This window comes from Oncorhynchus keta, chromosome 15 (genome assembly GCF_023373465.1).
Source record: "Oncorhynchus keta strain PuntledgeMale-10-30-2019 chromosome 15, Oket_V2, whole genome shotgun sequence".
In the NCBI taxonomy this organism is placed as follows: domain Eukaryota; kingdom Metazoa; phylum Chordata; class Actinopteri; order Salmoniformes; family Salmonidae; genus Oncorhynchus; species Oncorhynchus keta.
In genome coordinates, this window is record NC_068435.1 from 23,546,644 (window position 1) to 23,559,811 (window position 13,168).

General features: G+C 42.0%; 1 protein-coding gene across 1 annotated transcript in view; it reads right to left on the reverse strand.

Annotated features, from left to right (window-relative positions):
- The window catches only part of lamc1 (laminin, gamma 1), a 75,766-nt gene extending 63,351 nt beyond the window's left edge, over positions 1-12,415 (reverse strand). The window contains exon 1 of the mRNA XM_035788037.2: positions 11,767-12,415. Coding sequence (XP_035643930.1) covers positions 11,767-12,139 — 373 coding nt within the window. The 5' untranslated portion in view covers positions 12,140-12,415. The remainder of the gene's footprint in view (positions 1-11,766) is intronic.
- Positions 12,416-13,168: the final 753 nt, after the last annotated feature.

The following is a 13,168-nucleotide window of genomic DNA, read 5'->3' on the forward strand; positions in this document are numbered from 1 at the left end:
ACTTCAAATTTCCCCAGAAAATACAATGACAAGACCCGGGAAATGACAAAACAAATTCCCAATGTCGGCACTAATGCAATTCCACTATATACACTTGCGCAGCATCATATTAGCAAAAAAATAGCACATTATCCAAACAAGTTGTCGCATGGAAGCCTTTAGCCTAGCTTATTTACGTCACACAAAGTCGCCATAAATTCAAAGCACACGCATAATTGACACTGCCAGGCTACACATGCTACCCAAATGTAGTTCATAAACCCCACAGGAAACCACTACAGCATAGCTTATAAACGAACGAGTGCCTCTTTGAGATCTCATTGTGACTTCAGATCATTTGGTTTCGGAGCTTATTTTTACTTTGTTATTTCATCATTTGTGTCCTTTGTTAAATGTATCTTAGCCTTTCCAACTTAATTTGTATTCAGATATCTGTGTGACCATCAGAAAAACCTAGGGTGTTAGAAATACAAGGTTCCCACGCTGAGATAATTCATTCACCAGCAAAACAATAGGATGGCGGCTCATCGCCCTGTCCCCCACCACTTTAAGATTGGTATAATTTGCAACAGCTGGCCAGTCTTTAAAAAAATGACTGTCTTTTATTGTGTTTGGGAAAGCCTACAAGGAACATTATGACTTGGGAATCTCAGGGGCCAGAGAAAGACTTTCCCAAAGGCTTTCCCACACTGCTGCGCACCATCTCATCTCTGGGATAGAGAAACGACTTCTGTGTGCTGGCCAAAGCTCGTCTGGCCGTTAACCACCTCCCAGATCACAAAGGGTTAAGTTATGGTGAAGTGTTTCACATCCTGATAGTGAATGGTTTCCGATGTAGACCTACAGAGTATAGAACATACAAAAGAGTTCAAGCACAACTTCAGTAGCAGAAGATTTGGCCAGTGGTACATTGAAAGCAATATTATAAGTGAGTAGCATTAATTTAACTCTTTGAAGTATACATAGGAATTACATGTTTTTTTGAGTGGACATGCCTCAGTCATATCAAAGTCACTAACTTGGGTTAATAAACTATTTTATGATTGTTATCTGGATAATAGGCAGAACTGTTCATATCCTGCAGGTGTTCCCTGCACGTTCATAGGAGTAAAAGATTTAACAATGTTTTAACAGTTTGCTTCATTAGATCTACTTCACTAAATCATGTTGCTGCCTCTTGGAATACAAATTGTAACCAACCTTGGCAACCATTTGTGCACTGTGAAATAGCCTAAGTAGAGAGAATCCACACCATTTAGTAAAAAGCTTCCCTTCTCCTTTAAGGATCTCAACAAATGCCTTTAAAAGTACATTTGAAACAGAAACCTCTAGGGGATGTCTCCCTCATTGTTCACATTCTTCATAGAGACTGACATTTCAGGGCATAGGTGAAGAGAATTCCCCTCAGAGATGGGCACATCATGAATATTCATTTATCTTCAGCACCGAGTGTGGGCTAAACTGGGGAACAGAATTTGCCTGGGGATGAACTTTCCTGAACTTACAATTCAAACATTATTTTGTAAGGCATCATCATGTATTTGAGGCCTAGGGATTCAAGAGTGGAGGATACTGTATTAGAAAGACAGGAAACATCTTCAACCTCTAGTTAAATGTCTGCTGTGTTGTCAAGTCGGGACATGCCTTCTTCCTGCCCAAACCAGCCCTTCAAGGGCATACTGAGATGAAAGTCATCCAAGCCTTGAATATATACAAACAAAAGCTTAAATCTTAACAAAACAAATATGGTAATTTAACCAGTACTTTTATTTTAAGTGACTTATCATTAACACACAAGTCACTTGTCCCTCCCCAAAAGAGGTCTCACACTATTTGTACATCATTGTACGATGCATGGAATCACTTTACAAAATAAAATACATTACTATCTTTTTTTTTCTTCCTCAGAGAATCAAAACAAACATGTAGGCTACTCTGCCTATTGGCTTCTTCGCCTATTTAAGCCTGCCTCAAAATACAAATACAATTTAAGGCTCTCCTGGTGGATGATTAGCCACCTTTGGTAGCCTATAAAATAATGCAATATTACAATTACAAACAGGGCTCGAACTAAAGGGCGTCCTGTCATCCCTGGGCCGATTAAAAATGTGTCTAAGGTTCAAAACAAGACTCTGGGACAGTTCTGGGACGACAGATCCAAAATTCATACAACCACTGCACATTAGAAAATGTAAAAAGCAATGAGGCTGATGCAACAGATCAGTCTGTTTAGTTTAAAATGTTGACAAAGTTTTATTTCTTCATATTATAAGCTTACAATGCACACATGGCTGTAGGCCCCAATGTTCCAAAATGCAATTAGCAGGAAAACACCGTTCTCAAAAGCACAAACGGTTTCATGTGATATGAAAATATCTGTTTGAAATCAAGAGGGTTCGAGATCTAAAGATGTATCAACTAGCATGGGTTACTAATACAAATAGGATTACACATTTTACTGCTGGACAATAAAATAAAGTTGATTTGAAAACCAATAGAACTGGATAAATATGCTGGTTTCAATGGCATATTAAGCATTTAAATAATTCTCAACATTTCTGTGGTCGTTTGTATTTTGACAAGCCTACTTTGAAACAAGGTAAGACATGCTTAATAAAATGACATAAAACAGCCAGGTTAACAATTGAGTTGGAGTTATTTTTTTTTACAGGGACAGTGCACATTAATCAACGTTTCAGTAAAGTGTGCCGGTTTTAGCCAGCCGGCTAATTTTCAACCGCAGTCCCTGGGCAGGTTATTAAAAACAATTACAATATCGACAATCATTGAGCAGTGAGCACACACAGAGCAACATAGGACAAGCAAGATGTAGCATACAGACAGAGCAACAGAACAAAAACCATCAAGACAAAATCCATAAAAGCAACAAAGTGTTTCCACATCTCACAAACATGGAAAGCAGCAATACACAGCTCGGGATTATGTTCACAAATCTGATTGACCTTTAGCCATGTCTTCTGTGAATGTGTGAAAAGTGGTGCAGTTATGTGTGGCTGATGGCAGTGTTGCCCTCTTTGTGAAAAACATGCAGACAGTTGTTTTTCACATTGAGATGCAAACACGAGTCACTGAGCCACTTTGTAACCTGGAACATTACAGTATTAAGTTCTTGTGCAGCTAGTTGTTTGCTCTTTGCATGCACATATATCACTGTATCATCTTCATACATTTGAACTTCAGACCTAGTATAGACAGAAGGCAGATCATTAATGTACAGGCTGAACTGGAGGGGCCCCAGTATTGACCCTTGGGGCACACCCACATAATAGCTAAGAGTGGGCGACAGATCATTGCTCACTCTGGCACACTGAGTTCTGCCTTCAGGGTATGATTTCATCCATCTCAAGGCATCGGGGGAAAAGTTGAACTTGGACAATTTTGTGATGAGAATCTTATGATAAAAAAATAAAAAAATCTCACAATGGACTTGTCTTTTCAACTTAAATCTATATTCTTCTTGTCTGACTTTTTAAAAATGTTATTGTCACAGACAAGCCCTGCATCTAGGCCAATCCTTCTCTAAAGAAGAAAATCAAATGCATAGCCGCACAAACAGCAAGATTTCAAATTAAAACATTTTATTTGACCTCAACAAGCCAGCTAGCAACAAACATACTTCGAGTGAGGTCGATGTTTCCTTCAAACAAAGATTGGCAAACAGAATGTAAAGAGGGCTGCCTGCCTTAAAAAGAAGCTCGGCCAACCACCTCCACCATTGTGGCTTTTAGTTTCTGAGAAGCAGAATAGGTGCTCAAGCACATCCTTTCCCACTCCCTTAGTCACCTCCCCACAGTGATTCACATAATGTGAACAATCAGTGAACTTATGCATTTAGTGATAATGGGAAACAAACAGAGGCCAATTCATGCCAAGGGTGCCAGCCTTGTGTGCTCTTGTTGTGAGACTTTGTAATCTATTAGAAGGCCTGTATGACTGTACAGAAATTGTTAACTTTTCCCCCTTGGACATACTGTTAACATTTAATAATATTAACAACTCAATAAGCTTGAAAAGTACTGGTGACAAACTAAAATAAACAGTTTCTTAAATAGGGCATTGGGCCACCACGAGCCAGAACAGCTTTAATGCACTGTGGCATAGAATCTACAAGTGTCTGGATATATAGGGTTGGGCTGTTTGCAGATTTTCATAACGTCATACCTTTTCTGTACCATACCAGGGTATACAGTATTACCAGAAGTGCACACAGTGGCTCTACTTAAAAATTAAAAACAATTTATGCAACCAGCAAATTGGATTGTATATCTCTGCTGTAACCAAGAAGCGTGATCTAAATCAAGCTCTGCTGTAACCAAGAAGCGTGATCTAAATCAAGCTCTGCTGTAACCAAGAAGTGTGATCTAAATCAGGCTCTGCTGTAACCAAGAAGTGTGATCTTGAAATCAAGCCACTCAGCTAGCAAGTTAGCTGTACCCCTGAGTTTGATATCATTGTATTATAGTTATACTTAACTTATAGTTAAAAGCAGTGGCATAGCACAAACACACACATTTAAAAAAAACGGTATGCAAAATCATACCATCTGTATTTCACTCAAGCCTAGTCTGGAACTCTTCCATCATTTGGTGTTTTTTTGATGGTGGTGGAAAACACCATCTCAGGCACAGCTCCAGAATCTCCCATAAGTGTTCAATTGGGTTGAGATCTGGTGACTGAGGGGGCCATGGCATATGGTTTACATCGTTTTCATGCTCAAACCATTCAGTGACCACTCGTGCCCTGTGGATGGGGGCATTGTCATCCTATGGGGGTATAGCCATGGTAGCCAAAATAATGGCCCAACCCAGCATTTTATACATGACCCAAAGCATGATTGGATGTTAATAGCTTAATTGACTCAGGAACCACACCTGTGTGGAAGCACCTGCTTTTAAACAACTTTGTATCCCTAATTTACTCAAGTGTTTCCATTATTTTGGCAGTTACCTGTATGTCAGATAACACAGTAGTGTTCATGCCATTTATAGTAATCACACTAATATCACCAAGACAGCATCAGCAATCCTGAATGTTAGGGCTCATTGCACCAGGAGCTTAGGTAATGCCAAGAGACAATTGGAATTGAAAATTTGAGTGCTACTTTACAAAAGGAAATTATATTTTACAAAGCTCAATCTAATCTCCCTCTTTACGCATCAAATAGCCTAGATACTGTAATCACACAGGCCAGTCAATGTGGCTACCGGTTACTTTGAAACTGACAGAAACCACACTGTATTATCAAGTGGGTTATCACCAAACCAGAATATGTCCTCCAAACTATACATTACAGTTGAGTAACAATGGCATATGGCAGGGGTCGGCAACAGGCGGCCAGCAGGCTGAAACCAGTCTGAGTGACTTTTCAGGGGCCACCCAAAAAAAACAAAAAAACATCAGGAATTAACCTAATGATATGTTCCCGCAGCTGAATCTAATTTCCTACCCCTGGCTATGGTGTGCTCATCCTGAAGTGTATTGTGCTTTGAGCGCGTTATGGCGGAATGTGTAGACTGAACATGTAGTGTTGGTCCCATGTTTCATGAGCGGAAATAAAAGAACCCAGACATTTTCCTTACACACACAAAAAAATAAGCTTATTTCTCTCAAATGTTGTGCACAAATTTGTTTACATCCCTGTTGGTGAGCATTTCTCTTTTGCCAAGAGAGAATCAATCCCATTTACAGGTGTGGCATATCAAGAAGCTGATTTAATAGCATGATCATTACTCTGGTGCACTTAGAGCTGTAGCGGTGACCGTATTACCGGCACAGTGTCGGTCACGAGTCATGAAGGCAGTCAAATTCCCCATGACTGTTTGTTTAGTCATGGTAATTAGGCTTCTCCAAGCTCTGATGCTGCTGCTGGTCATTAGTAGCCTACCAAACTTTCTAACTGCCTGGTACTTAGCATTCTATTGTCCCTCTAAATCACTACCATCAAGGCAAATGTAATCAAAAATCTAATCAAACACTTCATGAGAGCCCATGTTGCACAACATTTCTAGCAGATATGCAATTGCGGGAAAAAACAGAGTGATAGCCATTAATAAAAAGAGGAGGATCCCATGAGCTTTCTATAGGCTAGGCCTACTATATTTACTATAGTAAGCACATTGGTTACATTAACAACAGGAGTATAGGCTACCTGGGAGGCATGAAAATAAGCCACCGGGGAAAGCGGCCTCCATTCGCAATTGTAGGCTGTGTGTGGAAGGCAGGAGATGCTAAATATGTTTATGTTAATTAACGGTCAATTACCATGAGACTGACAGTTATTTGCTTTACAATCACTGCTGACGAAATTTCGTGACCGCCACAGCCCTAGGTGCAATAAAAGGCCACTAAATGTCTCAAGTTATGAGGGAGGCACCAATTGGCATGCTGACTGCAGGAATGTCTACCAGAGCTGTTGCCAGAGAATTGGACGTTAATTTCTCGACTATAAGCAGCCTCCAACATCGTTTTAGAGAATTTGGTCGTATGTCTAACCGGCCTCACAACCGCAGACCACGTGTGTGGCGTTGTGTGGATGAGCGGTTTGCTAATGTCAACGTTGTGAACAGATTTCCCCATGGGGGCAGTGGGGTTATGGTATAGGCAGGTATAAGCTACAGACAAAAAACAATTGTATTTTAGGATGGCAATTTGAATGCAAAGATCAAATCAAAAATCAAATTTTATTTGTCACATACACATGGTTAGCAGATGTTAATGCGAGTGTAGCGAAATGCTTGTGCTTCTAGTTCCGACAATGCAGTAATAACCAACAAGTAATCTAACTAACAATTCCTAAACTACTGTCTTATACACAGTGTAAGGGGATAAAGAATATGTACATAAGGATATATGAATGAGTGATGGTACAGAGTAGCATAGGCAAGATACAGTAGATGGTATCAAGTACAGTATATACATATAAGATGAGTATGTAAACAAAGTGGCATAGTTAAAGTGGCTAGTGATACATGTATTACATAAGGATGCAGTCGATGATAGAGTACAGTATATACGTATGCATACGAGATGAATAATGTAGGGTAAGTAACATTATATAAGGTAGCATTGTTTAAAGTGGCTAGTGATATATTTACATCATTCCCATCAATTCCCATTATTAAAGTGGCTGGAGTTGAGTCAGTGTCAGTGTGTTGGCAGCGGCCACTCAATGTTAGTGGTGGCTGTTTAACAGTCTGATGGCCTTGAGATAGAAGCTGTTTTTCAGTCTCTCGGTCCCAGCTTTGATGCACCTGTACTGACCTCGCCTTCTGGATGATAGCGGGGTGAACAGGCAGTGGTTCGGGTGGTTGATGTCCTTGATGATCTTTATGGCCTTCCTGTAACATCGGGTGGTGTAGGTGTCCTGGAGGGCAGGTAGTTTGCCCCCGGTGATGCGTTGTGCAGACCTCACTACCCTCTGGAGAGCCTTACGGTTGAGGGCGGAGCAGTTGACGTATCAGGCGGTGATACAGCCCGCCAGGATGCTCTCGATTGTGCATCTGTAGAAGTTTGTGAGTGCTTTTGGTGACAAGCCGAATTTCTTCAGCCTCCTGAGGTTGAAGAGGCGCTGCTGCGCCTTCTTCACGACGCTGTCAGTGTGAGTGGACCAATTCAGTTTGTCTGTGATGTGTATGCCGAGGAACTTAAAACTTGCTACCCTCTCCACTACTGTTCCATCGATGTGGATAGGGGGTGTTCCTCTGCTGTTTCTGAAGTCCACAATCATCTCCTTAGTTTTGTTGACGTTGAGTGTGAGGTTATTTTCCTGACACCACACTCCGAGGGCCCTCACCTCCTCCCTGTAGGCCGTCTCGTCGTTGTTGGTAATCAAGCCTACCACTGTTGTGTCGTCCGCAAACTTGATGATTGAGTTGGAGGCGTGCGTGGCCACGCAGTCGTGGGTGAACAGGGAGTACAGGAGAGGGCTCAGAACGCACCCTTGTGGGGCCCCAGTGTTGAGGATCAGAGGGGAGGAGATGTTACCTACCCTCACCACCTGGGGGCGGCCCGTCAGGAAGTCCAGTACCCAGTTGCACAGGGCGGGGTCGAGACCCAGGGTCTTGAGCTTGATGACGAGCTTGGAGGGTACTATGGTGTTGAATGCCGAGCTGTAGTCGATGAACAGCATTCTCACATAGGTATTCCTCTTGTCCAGATGGGTTAGGGCAGTGTGCAGTGTGGTTGAGATTGCATCGTCTGTGGACCTATTTTTAAGCAAATTGGAGTGGGTCTAGGGTGTCAGGTAGGGTGGAGGTGATATGGTCCTTGACTAGTCTCTCAAAGCACTTCATGATGACGGAAGTGAGTGCTACGGGGCGGTAGTCGTTTAGCTCAGTTACCTTAGCTTTCTTGGGAACAGGAACAATGGTGGCCCTCTTGAAGCATGTGGGAACAGCAGACTGGTATAGGGATTGATTGAATATGTCCGTAAACACACCGGCCAGCTGGTCTGCGCATGCTCTGAGGGCGCGGCTGGGGATGCCGTCTGGGCCTGCAGCCTTGCGAGGGTTAATACGTTTAAATGTCTTACTCACCTCGGCTGCAGTGAAGGAGAGACCGCATGTTTTCGTTGCAGGCCGTGTCAGTGGCACAGTATTGTCCTCAAAGCGGGCAAAAAAGTAATTTAGTCTGCCTGGGAGCAAGACATCCTGGTCCGTGACTGGGCTGGATTTCATCCTGTAGTCCGTGATTGACTGTAGACCCTGCCACATGCCTCGTGTCTGAGCCGTTGAATTGAGATTCTACTTTGTCTCTGTACTGACGCTTAGCTTGTTTGATAGCCATGCGGAGGGAATAGCTGCACTGTTTGTATTCGGTCATGTTACCAGACACCTTGCCCTGATTAAAAGCAGTGGTTCGCGCTTTCAGTTTCACGCGAATGCTGCCATCAATCCACGGTTTCTGGTTAGGGAATGTTTTAATCGTTGCTATGGGAACGACATCAACGCACGTTCTAATGAACTCTCACACCGAATCAGCGTATTCGTCAATGTTGTTATCTGACGCAATACGAAACATATCCCAGTCCACATTATGGAAGCAGTCTTGGAGTGTGGAGTCAGCTTGGTCGGACCAGCGTTGGACAGACCTCAGCGTGGGAGCCTCTAGTTTTAGTTTCTGTCTGTAGGCAGGGATCAGCAAAATGGAGTCGTGGTCAGCTTTTCCGAAAGGGGGGCGGGACAGGGCCTTATATGCGTTGCGGAAGTTAGAGTAACAATGATCCAAGGTTTTTCCACCCCTGGTTGCGCAATCGATATGGTGATAAAATTTAGGGAGTCTTGTTTTCAGATTAGCCTTGTTAAAATCCCCAGCTACAATGAATGCAGCCTCCGGATAAATTGTTTCCAGTTTGCAAAGAGTTAAATAAAGTTTGTTCAGAGCCATCGATGTGTCTGCTTGGGGGGGGGGGTATATACGGCTGTGATTATAATTGAAGAGAATTCTCTTGGAAGATAATGCGGTCTACATTTGATTGTGAGGAATTCTAAATCAGGTGAACAGAAGGATTTGAGTTCCTGTATGTTTCTTTCATCACACCATGTCTCGTTAGCCATAAGGCATACGCCCCCGCCCCTCTTCTTACCAGAAAGGTGTTTGTTTCTGTCGGCGCGATGCGTGGAGAAACCCGTTGGCTGCACCGCTTCGGATAGCGTCTCTCCAGTGAGCCATGTTTCCGTGAAGCACAGAACGTTACAGTCTCTGATGTACCTCTGGAATGCTACCCTTGCTCGGATTTCATCAACCTTGATGTCTAGAGACTGGACATTGGCAAGAAGAATGCTAGGGAGTGGTTCACGGTGTGCCCGTCTCCGGAGTCTGACCAGAAGACCGCCGCGTTTCCCTCTTTTTCGGAGTCGTTTTTTTTGGTCGCTGCATGCGATCCATTCCGTTGTCCTGTTTGTAAGGCAGAACACAGGATCCGCGTCGCGAAAAACATATTCTTGGTCGTACTGATGGTGAGTTGACGCTGATCTTATATTCAGTAGTTCTTATCGACTGTATGTAATGAAACCTAAGATGACCTGGATAAGAGCGTCTGCTAAATGACTTAAATGTAAATGTACTAATGTAAGAAATAACACGTAAAAAAAACAAAAAACTGCATAGTTTCCTAGGAACGCGAAGCGGCCATCTCTGTCGGCGCCGGAAGCCACAAAGAGACACCTTGATGAGATCCTGAGGCCCATTGTCGTGCCATTCATCCTCCACCATCACCTCATGTTTCAGCATGATAATACACAACCCCATGTCGCAAAGATCTGTATACAATTTCTGGAAGCAGAAAATGTCCCATTTCTTCCATGGCCTGCATACTCACCTGACATGTCACCCATTGAGCATGTTAGGGATACTTTGGATCAACGTGTACAACAGAGTGTGCCAGTTCCTGAAAATATCCAGCAACTTCGCAGAGCCATTGAAGAGAAGAGGGACAACATTCCACAGGCCACAATCAACAGCATGATCAAGTCTATGCGAAGGAGATGTCATACTGCATGAGGCAAATGGACACAGCAGATACCGACTGGCTTTCTGATCCAAACCCCTACCTTTATTTCTCCAAGGTATCTGTGACCAACAGATGTATATCTGTATTCCCAGTCATATGAAATCTGCAGATTAGGGCCCAATGTATTTATTTCAATTGACTGATAGTTCATATATGAATATTGAAATATATATATTATAATTTTTTTAAATTGTTGCGTTTATATAATTTTTCAGTATAGAATAGGTGACTACAGTCCACCAGCTTATCAACGTTTGTTACCTTAGAATACAAAGAAGCTACAAGGAGACCTGACTAAACCACTCAGGAATGTCCAGCACTAAACTAAAACAGTAGTGCTGGGTGAATACTGAAACTCGTCTCAAATACTTAATGGAAAGTTAATCATTTGAAATTAACTAGAAAAAGCACTCTTCCAATCATTATTGGAAGGACAGTTATATTTCAGTACGTAGGCCTGTAGATGGGTCTCCACAACATGTGACCCCCACACAGTTTAACTTAAAATGTCGTCTCGCATTATCGTCCATTTCATCTGGCCTACTCTATAAAATCAATAAAATACTCATTAGTCAAAGCTAACAAGACTCAGAAGGAGCATTTGATATTCATAGCTCGAGTCTAGAACTTTCAGCTGTGCGGCAGTTTGCGCAAATTCCAGTATGTAAAAGAATGAGTAACTCTGAGAAATCCATTCCTCTGGTTAAATGTAATGCATGAAGAGCATGATAACCGTTTTCATGACTGTATACACAAAGAAAACGCAAATATGCATTTAGGCATATTTTACACACAGATAGAATTCAATGAGCAGACAAGGTAAAAAAGATAAATATGGCTCTGCCCTGAACAGGGCAGTTAGATCCACTGTCCCTAAGCCCTCAATGAAAATAAGAATTTGTTCTTAACTGACATGCCTAGTTAAAATAAATAAAAATGGTATCTACTGATGGCGCCAGGAGCGGTCTTGTCCGCCGCAAAGAATTAAGCAGTCAGTGTGTGATTGCCATACACCTCGGCTTGTCAACTAGGATTTGTTTTCAAGTTGAAACCAAACCTATTCCATTCTATTCGTTGTTTATATGAACAGTTGTTTCGAGGTCAATGTTTGCTCCGAGTTAAAAAGCCACCCCCTAATCCGTCTGCAGATGAGATGAATAGTGCTCTTACGGTAACCGTAGCTAAACATATTGGACTGTTTTATGCGCTTGAAACATAATATAATCAACACTTACCAAGATGAAGAGTTAGATTGATTGAGTGTGGATACTGGATGCCCGCTAACATAGTTTGACTTTGCCACCAGGTGGTGTCCTGTTGATTGTTGTAATCGGTGAGGTACACAGCACTGTGGTGTTGTCTGCGATCCCTGGCATCGCAAATGTGGCACGACTTGGTGACCCCCGTAACCCCGGTTTGTACGCAGTATTCTTCTGGTGGAGAGCCACAAGTATTGGTAGCTACCACAGTGACATTGAAAGCAGCGTTGACAAACTCTGGCATGCATCGCTGAGGACGACTCGAATCGTCAGTGCATTCATCCATAGCACTGTGGCTGAAGACAGCCAAACAAGTAAATGAAAACAAAACTTGAATAAACCAACCCATTCTCAGCTATTCTAAAAGCCGTTTCAAACTTAAGCTACAACTACACGAATCCCTCTATTACACCGTTGAACTTTCAACTTATTGGTAACTACCCAGTTACCGCAATATTGATAAAAACAAGTAAAACCATACGGAAAACTTTCAATTGCTTCTCCTTAAAATTGCGTTTGTTCCTTCCAGAATTATTGTCCTTGCCCTAACGCAGACTTCCACGGTGTCAGTGCTTTGTGTCCACCGCCATGGAGAAACTTCAGAAGGAAAATAACTATATCCGACTACACCCTAGGATCTACTGCGCAAGTCAAAACTTGAAAAAAAAAATCCCTACATCGACTTCCGCGTGAAGGATGCTTTGATGACGCGCCGAATCTAGGAAAAGGAACGAGTGGATGCAGCTCCGAGAATCTACACTAACGAGTTTAACATAACATTCTTCAAACTATCGCCACTGTTTTAGTTTTCCACTCTTTTGACAGTGCGTATAGCCTGCCAGAAACGCAAAACCGCATAGGAAGAGTGAGCATTTCAATACAACACAATAGACAAACAAAACTTCGACACAGTATCAACCATGCATTATTTATTTATAAACTCGTGGGAAAAAAAAGGGAGGGGGGGTCAAATTAAAAACACCCATCTGCAGATAATATTCAGACACGTTAATGAATAACCATATAGGAGTTGAAAAATAGTATCGATACAGATACCTCAAATAGTGTAAAAAGGCCTAGAGTAAGTGTACATATTAAGCCCAATTCCATTTTCGGATTCAAAGAAAAAAATTAACATTTCCTGCTGAGTTATGTTTCAACCAGATTCATCTGGTTGTTCTTTAACGGTTTTTATTCTATACCAATACGATTATTGTAGTTATTGACAGTTGTGTAACCTCCCAGTAATGGCCAATTTGAAAGCTGCAATAAAACTTGTGAGGCGACCCTCAGATAAACTCATTATTCAGATATTTGATGTGACCATACTTAATGTAAAGTTAAGAGATTAATGTTCTGATATATTACTACTATTTTT